This window comes from Equus caballus, chromosome 28 (genome assembly GCF_041296265.1).
Source record: "Equus caballus isolate H_3958 breed thoroughbred chromosome 28, TB-T2T, whole genome shotgun sequence".
In the NCBI taxonomy this organism is placed as follows: Eukaryota; Metazoa; Chordata; class Mammalia; order Perissodactyla; family Equidae; genus Equus; species Equus caballus.
The window spans coordinates 12,395,056-12,418,247 of record NC_091711.1 but is presented as its reverse complement, the minus strand read 5'-3'; the positions used below and the strand labels follow the sequence as shown (position 1 = coordinate 12,418,247).

The following is a 23,192-nucleotide window of genomic DNA, read 5'->3' as shown; positions in this document are numbered from 1 at the left end:
ATGTGTACATTCTGAGTCACTGTCTTCCTTTGTCTCCTGGAGATAGTCTGTTTCATTGTTTTTTTTCCTACTAAAAGGAGTAAGGAGGAATAAAGGAAGAAAAATCTGAAAATGACAGCTAAAATAACCAATCAGTTTCAAGAATTGCATTTTATGTGATTTCTGATTTTAGTTTTTATTTTTATTATTTCTCAGCTGCTCTTTCTATTATAATAAGTTTACTACTATATGATACTGAAAGCATTTCATTAAGTGGGAAAAATTAAGTCAGTTCAGTTGGAAGATGAAGACAAAATAACCAGTTAGATTGGCAGAATCTTAAAATTCACAGTTACTTGTTTAAGCAGGCAATGTTGAGGTCTGGTCCTCTAACATATGTGTGAGGGCCTCTGAGAACACAAGCATAAGTAGATACAACCCCTGCTCTCAAAGTAGCTCATGGTGCAGCAGGAGGCAAGACTACAGAGAAGAGGGAAACGAGAGTGAGACATTTATAATAGACATTAGTAGTAAGGAATTAAGGGACCAAATGGAAACCAAATATCCTTTTGGAAGTGACTGTAATAAAGTATGATTTCTAAGAAAAATCCTTTTCGATGTTTCTCTTTCTCTGAAAATCACTGCAGTGTTTGAGAGCAATAGTACTTTCCATTTTGGTCACCTAACTGTTGTAGGCCTAACAGGAATATTGTAGCTTCAGAAAAGGAAGAAAAAAAAGGCATAGACATTTGCTAGAGTTTTTTATAATAAAACTATTAAAAAACATATATCAAATATGGTTAACATGGATAATAAAGGTCTCTTGAAAAGTCCAGCAAATATAGGTTTAAAAACAGAAGTATTTAGGGGCTTTAATCCTGCCAAGGCAATTACCTATTAGAAAAGCTGACCCTCCTTATTCCTTCCCTGTATACTGAATGGAGAGCAGAGGACGGAATGGTCAACCCAAGAACACGAATGTAGCCATTCTGGGTTGGATTAGTGAGATATGCAGCTGTGCGGTCTGTTTCTGATGCTTACCCATGCAAAGTAATGAGGATCCTATAAGACAACACAAAGTAACGGTTTAGAGATGTCCCCTTTTAAGCCTATAACTCAAAACACACCCATACCTTGATCTCAATCTGCTCCATCTTCTAGAGCAACAAGTTTCCACCATCCAACTGAAAAGTAGCAAAGAAGATTTGACAAAGAATTTTTGAGTGGAAAGGTGCCTTTGAGATCATTCTGAATGGCCTTCCCTTTTCTCTGTTCTCTTTCAAACATCAAGGTTGCTTCTTAATTCTAGTGTCCTGAAATGTGATAAACAGGTATTACTCTAGCTCTGCCTTTCATGATTTTCAGACTTTAATCATATCTCTGCTCAGCTTTCCTTTTCCAGACTACAAAGTCCCAATCTCCTTAGCCTGTCATCACACACAGCCCCTTCATCCCTCTGGTTCATCCACCCTCCTCTGGCAGCTGGTCACCTTTCCTGAGGTGGGCGATCATAACCACAGGTACTCCACACATGGATGAGTTTTAGTCTAGGACAAAGGTAGGGCATTTTTTCCCTTGTATATTTATAGAATCTTCCACAACAACACCAAGCTTATTTGGTTGTAGCAGCAGACTTGGTGACGGTCTTCTATGGATGGCTCTATGTGACTCTTTTCATGGTTTATAATTGACCCTTTTATTTGATATTCTAATTGGGATTTTTTTTTCAAGGTATTTCTAAGCTTGCCCATACTAAAGGTCATATACACATTTTGGCTTACTCAGCCTGGCAAGAGTTTTTCACTTATCCACTGAGCTTGGCATTTCAATGGCTGGAAACATTTGTCACATTCAAAATTGGGAGTTTCAAGGTGACTAGTAAACATATCTTAGCATAGACCTCTTTCGCACTCACTATTTCCCCTTCTCCATCTGTGGGTATCTCTTGGTACCATTTTCCAGCCGACTCTATTTTCCTGTTAAGTTGTCTGTTGCAATGCCAACTGCCTCAATTTTCAGATTTAGGTATGTAATTGTGACCCACAGAGTCCCATAGCACTTTATAGGGGTAGTAAGCTTTTGTACTATTGCATCATCCTGCCTCCTCCATGGCCCCCCCCAGCATCTCTCACTGTCTTCCAGAGTCAGCCCTTGATAAGAGTGCGTAGTAGACAAAGCTTTTCTCTAGTCTTCCTCTATCACCCAATAGGCACTCAAACCCCTTAGACTTGGACTTTCTTCCAAAATGTTCTGGCCACCTCCTTTCACCTCCATCACTGATACAGCTGAAACTATACTGTTTTATGTCTCATCCTCTTCAGTGTGCAAAGTATAAATCACTGAAATAGTAAACAATTTGTAAACAAGGGAGAAACTGAGATGGTACTTTCAGCTTGGAAATCTATTAATATCTGCTGTCTGACCTTACGGTCTCTTTGATCCTCCTTTACTAAGTAACCAAAAACTAATTAAACAGTCAACCAATTAATTTATATCAGTGGCTTCCACGATGGAATTTTAGTGTGGGTATAAAGGAATTTTGGAATTGGGTAGAATTTTTGGCCATCTCTCAAACTGCAACATGACGTTAGCCATCTGCTCTCCAGGTTGAACCTGGTGAGAAAGGATAAGGACTTAGAAATCATGTTTTATTCACAGAGTCTGAAGACTGCTCGGGTTGACATCCTAACTCTGCCAAATACTAATTCTGTGACCTTGGGAAGGTCACTTACCTCTCTATTTTTCAGGTCCATCAATAAAATAGCATTAGAGATAGTATCTACCTCATAGAATTGTAATAAGGAATAAATCAGTTAACAAATGTAAAGAGTTTAGAACAGAGTATGGCTCATAATGTGCTTTGCAAGAGTCTGCTGTTATTTTTACTGTATACCAATGACTGGCATAGTGCCTGGCACAGAGTGGGTATTCAGATGATATTTGCTGCATGACTGGATGTGTACCTGCTGGCTAAAGGACTTATTTAGGGTTTTTTTTTGCTAACTGTTCAGAACTAACACATTTCACCCTAACACTCATTTCTCTTGATTTCAAATCTGGCCCACACCCCACATCTGCTCTTCTCATTTCCTTAGAAGCACTGTTAGTCCTTCAGGCATAGCATTTCTATCCATTCTTTGGTAACTGTGCGTTGGTCTCAACTTACATTCGGGTTGGCTGTAATCTTTTTTAATAACTCAATTTCTAGGATGATCCAGTTTAAAGATTTGTCATTTCTTTTTTAGACGAATTTGTTCACATCTTCGGGATTCAGATTACTTACCAATACCATAATTAAGCATTTTGAAGTGTCACAAAATTTTATATTCAAGCCCAAAATTGTGATGAAAACTTCTGACATCACAGCCAACTTATTTTGCATGTTCCTGTCCTGTTAGCTCAATAAGATGCCAATTTATTTGCATATTATTGCTTGACCCTGATATCCTGGCCAATTAATTTGCATATCCCTATCTAATTGGCTCAAATAAGTTTTTACCATTTTATTTATTGGCCCGGCTCCCAGACTAGTGGCTTTTAGCTGGAATCAATTGAATTTGGAGTGGTTTTTTTTGTCATGCTTTCAGCACCAGTGGAAGGACAGATAAGGGTTGTGGTCATGAATGTAGAAAGGAACAGTCTACTGATTTAATTTTTTTTTCAGTGGAAGACACTGAAGGAAAAAATAATTTAGACACGTAGGCAAGGTGTTTTTCAGGAAGGAGGATACTGGGCTGGTAGAAAAAACTAGAACTTAACAAAGTTCCAGAATATAAGACAAAGGATGTATTTTATATCACTGACCAAAAAAGTCCTAACTTGGAATTTGGCTGACCTGGGTCTCAGCTAAAATTATGATGTAGCATTAAACCTCTAAACTGTAATTTTCTTTTTTATTTTTTTAAATTAAGATATAATTGATACATAAGATTCTATATGTTTAATGTGTACAATGTGTTGATTTGATACATTTATATACTGCAATATGATGACCACCGTAGCTTCAAATAACACTCTCTATACCCTCTATAAAGTGTAGTTTTCAAATTTAAGATGCATAAGAATAAAGTGGGGGGTGTTTAACATGTCATTTCCAGGCTCCCACCTCTAGATAGTCAGTTACAGTCTGAGGTGGTCCCTGAAAATCCTAAATTTTAACACGGATTCTGGATGATTCTGATGCAGGTAGAATATCACATCTTGATAAATATTGCCTGAAAGAATGATCTGTCTCTGCAGATTCATGGTTTCCGTGTGGAATCTAGTGGTTCCCTAAGGTTAGATAGGTTGCTCTTTCTGAGATGACTTCAAATATTGCAATTGACTGTATTTCCCAAGTTGTATTTCTAGGACAGTAGAAAGAAGAACACAAACCCATGAATAAGTTTTTAAAATTGCATTTTATAGAAAGGGAGTGTGTGTGATGGGAGGATTAGGTGGGTGGGCAAGGTCAACCTTACTGGCCTGGGTCTGTCCCTCATCCACACGGGCAGTCTGACAGACACAGATGATGAATCCTTTGCTACCACCAGTCCTCTTTCTTCCCCCATCATCTCCCTCAAGTAGCACCTGCCATTTGTGAATTTTGTTGTCCTTTGTTTGGGAGACATCGATGCTTTGGGGGACCGTCTCCACAGTCCTACACTTTGCTTTCCACAGTACAGTTCCACAGTGATGAGTGAGGACTGGAGATGGCCAGGAAGAAGACTGAGGATGGGACTTGGGGTGGTGGAAAGTGAAAGGGAAAAAGATGTGAGGGAGAACACTTTCAATTACACTTTCTCCAACCACTATTGCTTCTCAGCCCTCGGGACGTCCCTGAGCTGATCCCACCTCCTAGCCACCTCTCTAGCTCCTTGATGTCAGGAGACTGCTGGAATAGAGGCATATCACTTCAGTCCCAGCACCTTCTTGCCATCATGCTCGACATCTTTTGTTGTTCCCTTCATGATTTAGCTGAATACAAACCATATCAAGGGGGGAGGGCTGCCAAATTTTACCCTTGTCAATTTGCCATGGTTCCGAGTAGTACAAGCATGTAGAAAATTCAAAAGGACTGTGTGCTAGCTTCAGGGGAAGAGGGAAATGGAACGGTCTATGAGACTACATTCTGTTTCATCCCAGGCCAGGCAAGAAGAGACATCTGCCGGAAGTCACAAGTGAGGCAAAAAAGTCAATTTGTGATTCTGGGAAGAAAAGATAAGGAGTGCCAGGGAGCTATTTGACAGGGAGTATTCATAGAGATTTACACATATGGACATTTCTGCAGTCTTCAAGAACGTGCCAATTTCCAACAGTCCTTGAAGATCCCATTTCTAGCCTGACTAACCCTGAAGACCTCATCTTGGTGTTTCAGCTCCAGGCGGGGAGGCACCTTGAGCAGGTTAGAGCTGCAGAATCCTTCTTCTCCCATTTGAAGGTGGTGGGTTTGGGGAAGGCAGAAAGGTGTACTGGAGAGGGTTCTGCATTGGGAATGAGAGGACCTGGGAGTAAGGCTCAGCTCACCAACTACAAATCAGGTGACTCTAAATGTCAGTAACAACAAAAGCAATTACCACATCGAATGCCTGCCTCTATGGACGTGGAGCAGTACGATTTATGTACATTATCTTATGTTTCTGAGCTTCAAATTTCTGAAAATATTACCTTCAGAAACGACCTCACAGGACAATCATTAGGACCACATTAAAAAAACAAGTTAGAAAGGATTTCTAAATTAGAAAGTTTTCTATATCTATGGGATAATATGACTTCTTAACAGTTAAAAATAATTTTTTGATTTAAGTTGAAAAATAGAATTTCCAGCTAATCAAAAGTTAAAGGCTTACAATCACTGCCATTTTGCTGATTCAGAAGTTTCGTCTTTCCTGCTTCAAACAGCTATATCCTTCAGTGCGAAAACTTTCAGAATTCTATTTACTTTGTGATGTAAAGCCCAAACTAAACTTACAGTTTTGACATTACTCATTAAAGCTGTACTCAGAAGTCTCAAATTTCTGGAATAACCAAAAAGAAAATAATTGAGGCAAGTCATTTTTGTTGTGACATAAACAAGGACAAGAAATTAAATTAGGAGCAAAGTATCTAATTACTCTCTGACTTGATGCTCTGCACAGGTATAAACTTGAGTATAAAAACTATACAGCTCAAAAATGCAAGACATACAACCTCACACCTTTGGCAATTGCAGCCGCCCCTGATGCAGGAAGGGTTAATAATCACCAGAAAAGGCTTGCCAACAAACTGTGACCTGGAGGTGAAAAGGCTGGTTAGCCAATGACAGGTAAGATCTCCAGGGGGAGGCAACCTAAGCCAGGCGCTGGTCGCCCGGGGGCACAGATGGAGACACTATATCGGGAGTAGGAGGGGCCGTTGCCTAGGAGGTCTTGCATGCTCTGAGATAAAATATATGAACACAGCAATAACATGATAATATCAAAACAGAGGCCGAGGGAGGGGTCCTTGAGAAATCACTAAGAATTCTCGGCATTCGCTAATTACATTGTCCAGAGGTTTAACAGATGTAAGCTATGTATATATTGAAACGCTGGTTACAATAAACTCAGAGTGGCCATCAGCCCTCTCCGCATCTATCCTGATGTGTACATTGGATTGCGACACCGACAGCAATCTTCAACTTTTTTAACATCTTCAATTTCTTTGCTATAGAGAGAATGTTGTGTCTCCCCAAAAATCATTTGTTAAAACCTAATCCCCAATGTGATGGTATTTGGAGGTGAGACCTATGAGGGGTGATTAGGTTATGAGGGTGGAGCTCTCATAAATTGGATCAGTGCCCTTGTAAAAGAGACCCCAGCGAGCTCCCTTGCCCTCTGAGGACACAACAGAAAGGTAGCTATCTATGAACCAGGAAGTGGGCTCTCAGAGGACACTGAGTCTGCCAGTGCCTTGATTTTGGACTTCCCAGCCTCCAGAACTGATAAATTTCTGTTGTTTATAAGCCACCAAGTCTCTAGAATTCTGTCATAGCAGCCTGATGGATTAAGACACTCTTCATATTCTTCCTCAGTTTTCACAAAGAGAAAACATGTTTATTGTTTGAAGGATGATTTACTCAAAACATGCAGATGTATAAAAGGCAGTGAAGATATTGAAATGTGGTTACTAGGCAGAGGGCTTTATTTTCTCCAAGTACAGGGCAAAAAAACTACTCATTTTCTACTGCACCAACTTTTCCCTGAAGAACAGTCTTGCAGCCTGCAAGATTCAAGATTTCAATGGAAATAGCTAGAGTCAGAAACACTAGCTGTTGCTTGCAAATACTTGAGAGTTGGAATATTAAGCATGCAAGTTCAAGGGTCTGCTGTGGAGATGTGAAAGTCCTATCAAATTTGTCACTGTAAAGTAAGAAAGGTTGGGATTTGCATGGCTTGCTATATGGGTATATGAGGGGGCAAAATCTTTGTGCAATGCATTTTGAATGAACACAGTAGGAAAGAAATAGGCTGACCTTGTTGGAGAGTGTAAGAAATTATTTTAAAAATGTTTCCAATAATTTTTTTCAATATTTTTTGTGGATTAATTCCATATCTTGTCTTGATTCACTGTTGAGTATGCAAAACATAAGTCTACTGAGACCGTTTTGCCTGAATTGACCAGCCAATCCTGTGAAGCAAATGAACTTTTTTCCCCATTGAATCACATAGTTGCTTAAACTGTCCATTGATTGCTTTCACACTTTTCATATGTAGTCCAAAATTTGATGAATTTACTGATAGAAATAATTACAATAATATTCAGTGGGCACTTAGGTGTGCCAGACCCTGTGCTCTCACTTATTTCTTGCAATAACTTTATAAACAATGCTCTCTTATTACTCCCACTTTATAGACAATGCAACTGAGGCTTAGAAAGCTAAATAAATTGTCCAGTGTCAAACTGCTCGTAGTGGTAGCATGCAATTTAAACCCTGGCAAAACAACCCACTTTAGTTCTAATTAACTAGCTTTTTCCAGCAAATATAGTTTGGCATTTGAATTACCTGGAATGATCTCATTATATAACTTTGGTCTCCTCAGACATAGGTCAACTTACTTTGAGACAGACCAATCAAGAGCTTAAAGTTATTTTAATGGTAAGTAGGTTAAACAAATTTGAAATGCAAGGCTTGTTTTTTCAGGCCATAGCTCCTTGTAAATAATGCATTATTCATTCAGCAGCTATCTTCAGTGCTACCAGTCAGTGGGGCATTGTGGGAGATATAAATGCAGAGCACAGTCTAGTGAGGGAGAAGCATGATGTTTGGAGTGTGTAAACAAACTGCTATTGGCATTTAAAAAAGGCAAAAATGTGTTCTAGAGGGATAGATCAGAAAAGGCTTCCTGGAGCCCCTCCACCTAAAATGTCCTCTCTCCCAGAACCCCGTGGCTTATTTCCTTGCCTCTTCCAGGTTGTTGCTGAAATGTTACCTACCCACAAGTCTTTCCTTGACTCCCCCACTTAAAACGACTCCCCAACATTCCTTCTCCGACTTCCTTGCTTTGCTTTCTCCGTGGCACTTATCCCCTCTTGGCATACTATATGCTTTTCTTATTTATTGGCTTCCTGTTTGTCTTCCCACATTAAAATGTAAGCTACACGAGGGCAGGGTCTTTGGGCTGTCTTGTCCACTGACGTAAACCTAGCTTCACAACAATGCCTAACACAAAGTAGGGACACAATATATATTTGTTAAATGGGTGGAGGAAATAAGACTTATGTTGAGCCTGAAGAACGGACGGCATTTAGCTAGACATTGTTGGAAGGAAGAGAATTCCAGATGAAGGAAATGATTTAAGCAAAGAATGGAGGCAGCAAATTACATAGCCTATTTGGAGAACAGTGTGCTGGTCAATTAGGTTAAAATATAGAGATTTGATGGGACATAGTCTGAAAGTATCTGCGTTATGTAGACCTGAATGATTAGAGTGATTATGATTTAATCTCACAGGCAGCAGGAAGCCCTTAAGATTGCAACTCTAAGGATATTTAACCTTCCAATCTCCTTACTTAATATTTGACAATTAAAATCATTCCAGGTAATTCAAAAGTAGAGGTGAACATAGGTTGTGTGAGTCCTGAAGCTAATATGATTTTAAACACTAGCAAAACAGCCCACTTTAGTTTCAATAAACTAGGCATTTTTACTAAATGTAGTTTGACATTTGAAAAATGACAACAAAGTAGAATAAAAAAGAAAAAGAATATAAAAGTATGAATACTAAATGAGCTATACCTCTGGCCTTGCCCCTTTCATGTCACAATGCTGAGTTAGTAAGCCCAGTGGGTACTAGGAGTCATCCCAGAAGTGCTTCCTTCACTGGGATGGCTAGCGATAACGTAACGATGCTTGGTATGACTGCCAGGCACGTAAATATATCCTTCTACATCCAACTTCCCTTAGCTGAATCTCAAAAATGCCTGTAGCCTCTTTCCACTGGACAAGAAGTGATGGGTAGTGGAGAAGAAGCCATAGTGTTAAGAGATTTGTGATTAACAAATCATGGTTGAAATATCTATCTACGCCCATGGGAACTCATTTCTAGGACCTTGGAAGAAGACAGAACAAATGAGAGACCCTAAAGTTTTACTGGCTTCATGGTAAAGCTGCTTCTGGAACTCTGTTGAAGGATATAAGATGAACTGGGAAGAAGACTAGAGTAGTAATAGACACAGATGGTGTGGAGATGGTTGGCATGGGAGCTTGGAATGGAGCATGTGAGAGAGGATAAAAGGAACATGTAATAGTACTTGGCTACTGAACCAAAGGAAAGGGGGAGGTCAAAGGTGTTCAAAGTCATCCCTCAGGATACTAAGTAGGAATCTGGGAGTGAACTGTTGTTGTAGTTAAAAATTTCTCTGCATTTTTTCCCACCTATAAGCACATTAAATACTCTTTTTTTGTTTTTTTAGGTTTAAATACGTTGCATTTGTTATAATTTCTGAAGCTCAAATTATCACATCTTTGCCAGTAGAAGCCTTTTCAAGGTGACTTCTAAGTTTTGACATGACACCGGTTGTCTTTGATAGCTTCCTTGCTTTCTGATGTGATGAGATGTTCTATTGTCTTGTACACTTCTTGCTTCACCTGGAATCTACCTAATAAGTCCCAGGCTCTTTTAGTGAGAACTTATATTTTCAAACCATATCTAGTGCTAGGGATGGTCATTGCTACTGGAACAGCCCGTTTCTAGGCATTTTCAGTCGACAGAGCTAGAAAAGGTATATGTGTAAGACACATATATATGTGCATGTATTTTGCATCTTAGGCACAATAAATACTCTTTGCATTTTTAGAGGAAACTGTGCTCATCGCTCTAAATTTTCTCTGTTAACGCTATTAGGCACTGAAATCAGTAAATTATTAAATGGAGTCTTGGTGACATGAAAGAATTAGTGCAGCTTCCTCAGGCGACTTTTTAATAAAGAGAAATAAAGTTAGGTAAGGGGAGAATTTATTTGACAAATTAGTGGTTCAGTAAGTGGAAACTCAGCTTTAGCATTTTTTTTTTTTTAGCTGTTATGCTTTAGAATATAAAATCACCAGGCTGCATTAGGGTGACCTTCTGAAGTTTGTAATATTTTTATTAGAGAAAACAATAAATAGCCAGTAATGTTGGTTCTAATTCCCAACAGCCACAAACGATGGTAACTATAGTCTATTTATGATGACCTTGTGGCATATCAAGAAAATTTCTCACACTGTAATGATTTACTGGAAAATTAAAAATGTAATTGATTTAATCACACAGAAAAGAAAATAAAAAAATTGTGTCCGACTATGGAAATGACAAGTCCTTGAGTTGACTTTGCTTTTGACGAAGGGTATGCTTTACTCACCTTTTTTTTTAAAACCAAGATGGGGTTGCACAGAATTTTAAATCCAAAAGTCTCCCCTACCCCCAATAGAAGCTGTAGAAAATAAACGCATTACCATGGGGCTTTACCTTCAAACAGTTCTTATTGTCTACACATATTTGAAATGCTGAATCTTTAATAAAACAGTATTGTTAAAAGCTATGTTAGGCTATAAAATACATAATAAATAAGTCTCAGATAAAGAACTAGTTTTCATATTATGGATGAATTTTGACTAAAAAACAAAAACAACTCAACAAAATTATAATTGGTTATAAGTGTTGCCTATTATAAGAGAAGCAAAAATTTTCAGCTTTCAATGCTATAGAACTGACAATTGACACTTTGGCTATGAAGCAGGAAAACAGATTTCATCTTCTGTGCCAGTTGCAATAATTGAGAGTGGCTTCCTGGGGCGCTGCATTGGGATGAATTCTGAGATGGCTTCCAGCCTCCGGGGGAAAGAGAACTGTGATCAGTTAAGGAGTGGGGAGTCGAGGCATGTGTGCTATGCATTTAGTATCCACAATAGAACAGCATTTAAAAAAAAAATCACAGACTTACCAGATAAGCCACCCACATCCATCTTCTTCAGATTCTTTGCCTCCAGGATGACAACAGTCAGTTTGCCGGCGGTGGGTACGTAGCGAAGGGAGAAGCAGATGTCACCCAATTTCTCTTGCTAGGAAAACCAGTAAGGAAGTATATGTAACTTTTCAAATAAAGGTGAATATAGTTTGTACATACACATTGTAAATTCTTCAGGAGGAGGATTATGACAATTCGAATTTGAAAACCCTTAGGTGCATGGGCATTTACCCAGGGGTCTTTCATTCACTAAGGTAACATCAAGAATGATTGTAACCCATTTCAGTTTTTAAATAGCTTGTCTATACTTTCACATTCATCAAGATATATCCATAATTCAATGGTTCAGGAAATGGGACGAAGATGACTTTTTTAGAGACTCTGCTCTGAATAGTACTGATGCTCTTGGCAAAATTTCATCACTTTATTGAATAGCTTTGAGAAGAGCCTAACACTTTTTTAGTAGAGTCAATCTACCTAAATCTTTGTCTTTTTATATTTCAAATAGAATTATGTCTAATACAAGTCTTTTCCCCCAAAATATAAATATAATGTATTTGTGTTCCACTGAATTCTATTTATTGATGAGAAATTCTGAATTCTTAGTAGTTGAAAGGCAACAGAGTATGTTTTTGCGCTTTTGTTTTACTCATTTTAAGTGAGGTCTAACTTTCTTTTTCCTTGTCTTAATATTTGTAAAAATCTAAATGGCAGGTTGGAAAATTGAAAGACATAGTAATACAAAACAAAGCATCTTAGAGTCCCTTATATTATTTCAGTGGTACCATATTTTAAGCCCAAACAACATTCACCAATCCTGTACTCAGGCATTTGATTCACAGTTTAAAACAACTGATTCACAGTTTAAAATGATGGTAGATAGAACTTTTACTTTTTTCAGAAATGACTCCTATGGGCTCTCCGCCCTAAGTGTCTGACTCTTTAGGATAACTCATTAAGAGCCATGGTATTGTTCAACACAAGTAGCATTCCTGCATTCATATTTATAAGCATGAGAGAGAGGGTGAGAGGGCTTTCCTCAGGTGCTGGAGCTCTAGACTGCTCTTCGACATAGGGAATGAGCTATATGGCAAATTAGGGTTTATTTCTTAGTATCCACGACTCTCCACTCCCAAGAAAAATGAATTCTGATTCCAAAGAAGGTAATGGCTGTGTCACACATCAACAGATAGACTTTGAACACAGAATGAGGCACAGGAGACCGTATCCTCAGGTCTTCACATGTTATACTCTTACTATGACTGTACTTGGCCTTATCTATAATTTCATATATGTGCTAAATCAGCCATAGTCTCCAGTGGGGAAATAACTGCCTAGATGTAATTTAAGGAAATGTAATCCCTTTTTTAGGGTACTCATTATATCCATCTTTAAAAAAGGGAAGGACATTTACCTGTTCTATGATTTATTGATAGGTGAGAAGTATATTCAGTGTGTGTATGAGAGGGAGAAACGGCGCCTTGTTCTGCTTAAGTAATGATTTTACTGAAAACATCACAATGTGTGTTTATAGCCTCACTTCTTTCATTCCTTGAGTCCTCACGTCATCTCACTTATACATTTCTTATGTTAAGGACTCTTTTTTTGTCTTATTGTGCATTTGTCTTAATTTTCCCCTAACTGTAAACTCCTTGAAGACAGGGTTCTTGCTGGAATTATCACTTTCCAAACATTTTCAAACAGTAAATAAATGGAAATTTTAAATAATACCCTCATTTTGAATTATCCAGGTCATAGCTCCCTTCCATTAGTGTGGATAATAGTTACTCCTAATGTGCTAAATTCACCTGAAGTGCCTCCTCACCCCTAGGAGTTAATTTACACATCAGGAGAATCTAGTGGAATAAATTACTTTTCATAGTCTTTGAAAATACAGAATGGGAGTCAGTATCAGAAATTAGTACAAAGTGTGGACAAATTCATCCGAACCTTAGGAGATAAGAGAAATGTAAATGAACAAAACTGCTGTTCAAAAATGCTCATTAGAAGGAGAGTTCTTTTTGCAGGATTCTGTCTTTTTGCCATGATACCCTCCCTGGGGAACTTACTCTGTTGCGAAGCCAGGTTACTCTAATCGTTCTAGTTAGACATTTCAGACACGACTGCTCTCTCTTAAGTGACATCCATAATCTAATTCTACAGCTAATTTATGGGCATCTCAATTGTTTTAAATAAAGAAATGTCACGACTTATCTTTCTATTATTCAATCTTATGATATATAAAGAATTTTAAAGATTTTATATAATATTTAGCTTCAGAAGAGATCAGTTACAGAGTTTGAAAAACCATGTCTCAAGTAGGAGAAATATGCGAAGTTAATTTTAAAGCTGTGGGACGAGGGGAGAATGAGTGTTTGAAAGACAAAAAAAAAAATACCAAAATGGATATTTTGGGAGAAAGGGAAATATGGAAAAGTGCTTATTTTACCACCCTTTATATATCTACATTTAACTCATTAATTTAGGAGCTTAAACATGTAACATTTCATTTGCTCATAAAATTATAATTGGTATGCCAAATTAAACATGTTTTATATTAATCAATTGAATTTACTTTTCAATGTTTTAAAATCTTATTACTTCTGGATTTATAAGCCAGTCACTAGAAAGCTAGTCACTGTTTATTCTGGAATTTCTGTCCTTTATGGCATCGGAGCAGATAGAGCAAAACCTCATTTTATAGAAAAAGGTGAGGAATATACTCAATTCATGTGAACTTTTATCTTGTTGTATTTTCTGAGTTGTAACTATCTGAGGTATAAGTATACGCTTTGTCTAATTCTTTAAAAATCAGCTTTAATAATTTTTTAGAATGAAAATTGTTAGAATTAGGACAACTTTCTTCTACTACATGTCGGTTTGACTTTTGATTAACTGATTTAGGACATTTCCAAATATAATTGCAATGTGTTTTTCACATGTTGTGGGTGATGTGGGAACCTGAAGTTCATGTTAAGCAAGAAGAGCCAGGATGTGCACCATGGGGAGGCCCTGAAGCCGCCCCCTCAAGGTCATGCGTGGCAGATCTCTGGACTGCTCTGGTGTCTCCTGAAGATGTGTTCCATTCTGCCACACTCGAAACAAGGCTTACATCTGAGGCTTACGTCACAAGCCAATGTTGTTACCCTCGAATCTTAGATTCAGGGTCTCACACCGGTATGAATCATGGGAAAACAATTTATTTTCCTCAGTAAAGTCTTTCACTGAACTTCTGTGATTGAATGGGGAAGCACTTCTGTCCCCAGAGTCTTGTTCTGGCCTGGGGAGGTTTTACTGTATCTGTCAGCTACATGGAAGAATTGGAATGATCTGATTATTTTATGTGGACAGTTTTACATCAAACTCTCATTTAATGGTTTTTACATGTCAGTTTGGAAGAAAGATGGTTGAGTAGCAATATATGAACATTTAGTATTAAACATTTTATCTGTGACGCTAAAGTTCTAGAAACAAAGATTTTTCTAAATTTTAAAAAAGTTTTCTTTGGAGTTATGGCAAAGGGAAAATAAAGGGGTTCTTGGAAAATTTTGTGAGGAAAGATGATATCCAAATCTGTACCTCAGATCCTTACTGCTTCTTGACAATTCTATCTAGTTTTCTTGATTAACAGCCCTGTGAAGTAGGTAGTGTTATGTCCCTTTTATAAATGAAGACTTTGAGACTCAGAGGTTGCATAAGGTTACATAGGTGTCTCCCCGTGGAACTGGAGCAGGGTCCTTTGACTCAAAATCATGAGTTTTCTTTACTATCAGATTGCCATCTGGAATGACAAACTAATATTCCAGCTGACCACTCCTTGGATATTCCACTCTCACCTTCAATTAATTGTGTCTAACTAAATGGATCTTCATCACCAAACCCTCCCCTGGACTGTTCTCCTTTCCCAGACTCCTTTCTGTCTGGCTCACTAAGTAATCTGTTTCCAATGGCAGCTTACCTTCTCTCTGTTTTCCTCTAGTCATTCAGCCCATAAGTCTTGAGAGTTCTTTTTATGTAAATCTCCCAAACCATATTTTTTATTATATTTCATTTTTTCCCATTATTACCATCATCAACGTGATCCCTACCTTCACCACTTCCACCTCAAATATGACCTCCATCTCCACTATACTTGCCGCTATCACCATCATTACTACCTTCACCACCTTACACCATCACTCCACCACCCCCTCTATCACTTTCACCTTCACTCTGAGATCAAGCTCTAAACACTTTGGTCATCTTGTTTTGAAATAGTCTGATGAAAGAGCTCATTAGTCATAGTCTCTCGAGAGTCCAATGCAGACTGCATATCAATGTCCAGCTAATCTTTGAAAGGTCCAAGCCTATTTTTCTGGCTTTCAAGAAGCTCTATACTTTGCCTCTGACTTAACTATCCCAACCATTTTCTTCCGCTTCACTGCCTACTCAACCTTCAGAATGCATTTTGAATCTGACCACATCTCCCCAGTTATCAGCCTTCACTCTAGTACAAGTAGGGTGACCACCCATCCTGATTTGCAAAAGACTCTATTGGTTTTAGCCCTGAAAGTCCTGTATCCTGAGAAAACTCTAGTCCCAGGCAGACTGTGACTATAGCGACCTTAGGTCCAAGTCATCGTTCCTGGCCTAGACTTCTGTAATAGTCTCTCTGCTTCCACTCTTGCTCCTTTCTAGACTCTTCTTCACATAAAAGGCAGAGTGATCCTTTTAAGATGGAAATCTGACCATGAGATGGTCCTACTCAAAGCCCTTCAATGTTTCCCCTTTCTCTTAGAATCATCCGTATTCCTTACACTAAAAGGCCTTCTATGATCTGACCCCTCCATCTCCTGCTACTGTTCTCCTGATCTTACTTCCTTTTCTCAAGACGTGCCAGGCACTCTTCTGCGTCAGAGCCTTGGCCTTTGCTGTTCCTTCTCTGCAATATTCTTCCCTGATACTACCATAAATTGTTCCATAAGTTTATCCAGCTTTCTGCTCATGTCACCTCTTTAGAGTTTTTTATGGCTATCCTATCTAAAGAAGTCTCATCTTCTCCTAAACATGCACACTGCCTGTCCCCTCACCTGGCTACTTTTTCATCCTAGCACATATCACTTGAAGTTCTGTTATGTTTGTTTAGGTTTCCCCCACTAGAATATCAGATCCATAAGAGAAGAGAATTGTTTTGCTTTCTCCTGTGTTCCACACACTAGAATAGTGGCTGGCTCAGAGTAGGGCTCCATATACACCTATTCAATGAATAAATGCAGATTCCCTACTATCGAATACAAACAGATTGGTCTCTCAGTATCCTCTATTGCCACAGGTTGGGTTCTCCAGGAAAGCAGACTCAGATTTGCAAGGAGGAGGTTTATTGGGGCATATCCTTTGGATCAACATCTATGGGGAATGCAGGGAGCAGGACTGCACAGGCAAAGTTGGGCTGGGATGCAGTCACATCGAAGGCCTCAGCCCATCCTGTGGGGAGCTCAGGAGCTGGGATAGCTCTTCAGAGATGTTCCAAATTCTTAAAAGCGATGATATTTTATGCTCTATAACCCATCAGTCTTTGGATGTGAGCCATCCCCACATCGTGGACCAGGGATCTCTTCAGCTGAGGGTAATGCTCAGAAGGAAGAACTCAGTTATGAGCTGTCAGACATCCACATTCTTGGTACCCAGAGGAATAAATGCCTTGGTCATGAAGATGGTACAAGATTGGGCTGGTGGGGGCTGGCCAGGGGTTCACCACAGCAATAACTATGTCTCTATGAGCTATATTCCTGCCTATCACCAGATTTTTGCTTAATTGAGAAACACATCTGCAATGTCTTTAGTCCCTTCTGCCTAATCAAATTACCCCTAACCATTAAGCCTTACTCCAAGTTCCATACCTTTAATAAAGTACCTCCTTACTATTCTAGCCCGCATGGATTTCTGCTGGTAATTGCTTTATAGCCAGTAGTATGGTGCCTAGAGATGATTTTTTTTTTTTTTTTTTTTTTTTTTTTTTTACTATTTCTTTCATATATGTGAGTTTCCCTCACTCTAAACTCCAGAATAGTAGGGAGTATATTTTATGCTCCTTTTGGATGCTTAGCTCCAGGCATATAATAAAGACATAAATAATTGTTGGTTGAGTGTATGGAAATGAGAAACTCACTGGTCTTTTGCTTTGTAAACAGCATGGACACTAGTACCCTGTCAACAGTGTCTGCAGTTTAATCTAAAAGCCTACTAATGAATCTATCTGGGGCTCCTTCTTTGTGCCTGGTGCCATAGTCACTGCCATGTTAGCCCTATCATAAAACTAGAAATGAAAACATTTCTGGAAGTATAGTTCTTATAAGATAATTTCAACACCCTGTAGAGTTGCAGGCGACAGATGAGTGCGTTTGCTGGTGTGATTATCTCATGAGGGAGCCTTATTACTATTAGGAATTTCAGCTTTATGTATAATTTATTTTAGTCAATTGCCTTGATCGCTAGGTGGAAACTGCCAGTTAGTGTTAGAAAGTTCCAACTGTGAGATTCAGAGAAATTAACCTGCTCCTTTAGAATATGGAGCTGACAATCAGAAAGCACCTTTGTTCTGAGCAGCATGATAAATTCTGTTATTTTTTCAAAAGCAACCACTGAAGAGAATAGACACAAATTAATGATTTAATAGACAACTACAGCAATACCTTTCCTTTTTGAAACCATTATAGATATTAGAACAGAGGTCATCTCCAACGGATAAATAAAAAGCTTGATTTAAAATGAATATTTATTTGATGGCTTCTATAGCACTATCCATCATTTTATGTGATAAGAGGGTTCACTTTAGTGACCTTTGAAAATGGGGCTAAGTTCACATGCTTGTTGGAAATGCTGTACTTTTCAATGAGTTTTAAAAAGGTACCTGAATTGACTTAATGCTGTGACATTTTAAAAGGACATTTTCTATTTATGCTAATCTTAAGATTTTTCTATGTGTTAAACTGGTGATAGATTCTCTGAGTAGAGGGTTTTTCTCTGAGGTTATGAATCTATTTAAAGGTGACAAATAAAAAATGGCAGTCTAATAATCTCTCAAAAGGAAAATTCAGGTTATTTGCATATTCTCTGTTTGTAGAAATACTAAGATATTCTTCACTCATAAGAGGGACAATGGCAGGTTTTTAATTTTAATAAGAGAATGGGTGGCTTTAAATATATCCTTTGGGTGGTAGTAGCTTTCAAATTCATTTTATTCCTATGACTACTCTCATACTCCTGAACTATCTGCCAAGTCAGTATTTACATCTAATGGTCCAGATGGTCACAGTGTGACATGTTGCTGTGGATGTACCCAGGCTAAAAAGATGGAATCTGGCCTGGTGTACAAATGTACAGTAAATTGCTCAGATAAATGAGACAGTATGCCTTTGAATATTTATTTTGTGAGAATACTATATAATCTATTAACCTCATATTCATTTCTTATTAAAAAATATTTATTGAGTTCTACCATATAGGTTCTACCCTAAGTTCCATGGATACTTTGAGGAATAAGATAACTTTAAGGAGTTTCGAATGTAGTGGAGAGACAGAGATTTAGATAGAGAATAACACTATAACGTGTTAACTGTCCATATAGGTGGTACAAGCGCTATGGGAGCAAAGAGGAGAAACTTAAACTTTCCAGTCTAGTAACAGAACTAAACAGAGGAGGACTTTAACTGGAGAACTATACCCCCAATAATCATTATCAATTTCTCCAGCCACACCAAATGCACGTTCTTTGTAAAAATAGGGTGCTTGCCATGCAAATGTAGCTTTAAGATGGGTTTTCTAGCTCTCCCCCTTGAACCAGAGCTAGTGTACATGGGAAGTTGGTGCACGTAAGTGTCCTGCGAGAGCCAATACCTGAGCTGAGATGTGAAGGTCAGCAGGAAGAGTTGAAGTGAACCCCGTGAAGAAGAGGACAAGAATGTTCTAGACACAGTGATGCATGTGCAAAGTTCGGTAACAGTTTAAACCAAGTTACTCTTCTGTAAGTATAAAATTTATGTAATTTAGTTAAAGATGGATTTCTACTTTATGATTTAGATCTTCAACTTTCCTCACAATATGTCTCTATTTTGATTAAAAGATACACTTGCAGTTCTATTAGAAATAATTAACAACAGAAAAGTGGATATTCTGATAAGATCAAAATAAGAATGATAAAAATGGAAAATGAAAATGCCTATTAAGAGTCAGAGCAAGTACAGTACAGAGTGGTGGAAAGAGCACTGGACTGAGATGTGGGCATTAACTCACTATATTTCATTCAACAGACATTTATTGGGCATCTCCTTTGTGCCAGGCCTTGTCCTAGACACTGGGACACAGTAAAGGATGCAAAAATCAATGAACGAAATAGAGTAAAATGTAAGGCAAAGTAAAGCAGTTATAAGAGTGCCTGGCACAGAAAATGTAGCATTTGAGAATTTACTATTTTATAACAGAAGCCCTATCTCAACCACCCTCTTCTCTAGATAGTGCCACGTTCCTCTGCTCCTTTGCATAGCCAAACTTCTCGAATGGATAGGCTACAGTCACTGTCCCTATTTATTCAGGTGCCACTCATTTCTCTCTCCATCAATATTGAAATGGTTCATGCTAAGATTTCAAATGACATCCATCTTAGTAAGCCATAAATATTTTTCAGGTCTCATTAACCTGAACTCTCAGCAGAATCGTTGACTTCCCTGTCTTCCCTGGATTCTGTAATACAATGCTTTCTTGATTTATATATCTGCCTGTCTGGACACTCATTCTTGGCATCCTTTCTCAAGGTGTAGTCCTAGTCCATTTCTTTCCATCATAAACTAATATCCTCCCAGTCCATGGCTTTGGTTACAGTCTGGAAGTGGTTCTCAAGTTTGTTTCTTCATTTAGATCTTTTATCTGAGCTCTGGACTCATACACCCAACTGCCTGCTTCTTGTTTCCACATTAGAATATTTCATACACATCTTCAACTCAAATGCCAAAAACTGAACTTATGACCTTTCTTACAAATCTGCTTCACTGTATTTCAGTAATTGGTACCAGTATCCAACTAGTTGCTCAAGCCAGAAAACTGGGCATTATCATTGACCATTGACTTCTTTAGAGTTCTGACTTTACCTATTAGAAATCTCTCAAGTGGGTTCACTTGTTTCCATTTCTATCCAATACATCTCTGATATTCCCATATTAGAATATTCACCACCCTAACCCAGTAGTGTGTCATCTGAATTATTCCAATAGTCTCTTGGTTGCTCTCCTTAAATTGACTCCTGGAATACTAGGGGCAGGGTCACTTTTTATGTGTGTGTGTGTGTAAGGAAGATTTTCTCTGAGCTACTATCTGTACCAGTCTTCCTCCACTTTGTATGTGAGATGCCTCCACAGCATGGCTGGTGAGTGAAGTAGGTCTGCACCTGGGATCTAAACCTGTGAATCTGGGCCACCTAAGTGAAGTGCACAGAACTTTAACTACTCGGCCATGGAGCCAGCCCCAGAATCACCTTTTTAATAAAAAATCTACTTAAAATCCTCAAGCAGGTCTCCTGTCTCTCTTGGGATTAAGACCCACATCTTTCCCATCAGTTATAATATTCTTCAAGGTCTGGTTCCTGCTTACTCCTCAGAATCATCTCATGCCACTTTTCCTCTCTATGCTCCAGCCACATCAGTCTTCTTCATGTCACTAAATGTGTCACGTTAACTACTCTCAGAGTCATAACATAAAGTGTTGCTTTTGTTGACACATTCTGTCCTCTTGTGATTCTCCCTTTTACTTAGCTTTTACTCATTTTTCAGACCTTGCCTTAAAATTCATTTATTTAGAGAAGCCTTATCTAACTCACCCTATAAAGCCCTTCTTACATATTCTTTAATAGCTCCCTGCACTCTTCCTTTGAAATATTGATTATAGTAATCATGTATTATAATCATGAAAAGTAATTGTACTTGTGTACAGCAATCATGTATTGATTTGTGTGTGATTATTGGATTGTATCTGACTTCCATGAGTTTAATCATCTTTATGTAGCACACTTTTGTCTATATGTGTACTACCTGGCACATAGGAGATGATTAGTACATATTTGTTGAGCCAAAGAATAAATGCATGTTTACTGAATGCTCAACTCTAGCAGAGACTACTAACTATTTGTCAAAATCCATTCTCTTCTTGATTTATGCACCCCTATGTTCATTGCAGCATTATTTATGAGAGCCAAGACATGGAAGCAACCCAAGTGCCCATCAACTGATGATTGGATGAAGAAGATATGGTATATATATACACAATGGAACACTGCTCAGCCATAAAAAAGACAAAATTGTCCCATTCACAACAACATGGATGGACCTTGAGGGTATTATTTTAAGCGAAATAAGCTAGACAGAGAAACACAAACACCATATGATTTCATTCGTATGTGGAAGGTGAACAAAATCATGGACAAAGGGAATAGTTTAGTGGTTACAGTGGGAAGAGGGTTTCGGGGGGGGGGTGGAACAAGGGGTGAAGGAGCACTTTTATATGATGACTGACAAATAATAATGTACAACTGAAATTTCACAATGTTATAAACTATTATGACCTCAAAAAAAAAAAATCCCTTCTCTTCTTCCTGGGCACACAGCTAGACTACATTTCTCAGCCTTCCTTGCAGTTAGATGTGGCCTTGTGATTGAGTTCCAGGCAACGGGATGTGAACAGAAGTGACATGTACCACTTCTACACTCAATCCCCCGAAACTTCTGCGTATGATCTTTTCTCCTATGACTGTGACAATGACCTCACAGTGACCTTGGAAGTGACATGCTGAAGACAGCAGAGGTTCAATCAGCCAGGATCCCTAAATGGTTCAATAAAGCAGAGTCCTACCTGCCAATCAGGAACCACTTTGTGTTATTGAGTGAGCAAGAAATTTCTCTGTTGCTGAACCACTATATGTTTGGGTCTATTTGTTATTGTATAACATAATTAATACACATTTAATACAAATAAGTGAATGAATTCTAAACAATGTTTTCAAAAGTATGATTACTGATCCATTTCAGTTTGTGTGGTTTGCAGAAAGTGAACAATGCTTAGTCTTATACTTCATTAATTCAGTTTACCAAACCCTTATTTTGTATTTTCAATATATCAGTCATGGTGCAAGGTACTGGAAACAAAGGATAATTAAGACTTGTTCTTGCCCTTAAGGAACTTATTCTGTGCTGGAGAGAACGAGCATAAAACAAAAGTTCAATGTGAAATGGTAAGTGCCATTATAGATGTGGTATTAGGAAGGACCACTGCAGAGAAGGTAGAGGAATTTGTTGTGGTTAATTTCACATGTGAATTTTCAGTGGAGGGTAGGGGGATGAGAACAGAACATGGGATGGAAAGCGAGTCCCAGAAATATTCTTATCAAAAGATTCTTCATGCTGCAGTGTGCTGTGGTGCCTGAAATTCCACCATTCATTCCTTTTCGTTAAAGCTTTAGATCTCTGATCTAAAATTTAAAATATAAGATAATTTATATTTTATAAATTAAAATAATATAAAATACAGTTTTGCCCCATAGTGGATGACATGGTAATCCATCATGGGATTCAATTTTAGTTGACAGTTTCTTGAGTTATGGGAGATTTATCTAAGTAAGTGGAGATGAGCAAAAACGGGAAGGTGGTGGGTATGCTCCATAGCTTGAGAGGTTCCTTTAGTTAGCAGAGGGCCTAAGTGTGAATTCAGATAAATGACCAATTGTATGAGGATGTGTGAAGAAGAAG

General features: G+C 38.3%; 1 protein-coding gene across 10 annotated transcripts in view; it reads right to left on the bottom strand.

Annotated features, from left to right (window-relative positions):
- The window catches only part of SYT1 (synaptotagmin 1), a 518,336-nt gene that overhangs the window by 77,162 nt on the left and 417,982 nt on the right, over nt 1-23,192 (bottom strand). For all 10 annotated transcript variants that reach the window (XM_070254462.1, XM_070254465.1, XM_070254461.1 and 7 more), the window contains one exon: nt 11,401-11,518. In XM_070254462.1, coding sequence (XP_070110563.1) covers nt 11,401-11,518 — 118 coding nt within the window. The remainder of the gene's footprint in view (nt 1-11,400; nt 11,519-23,192) is intronic.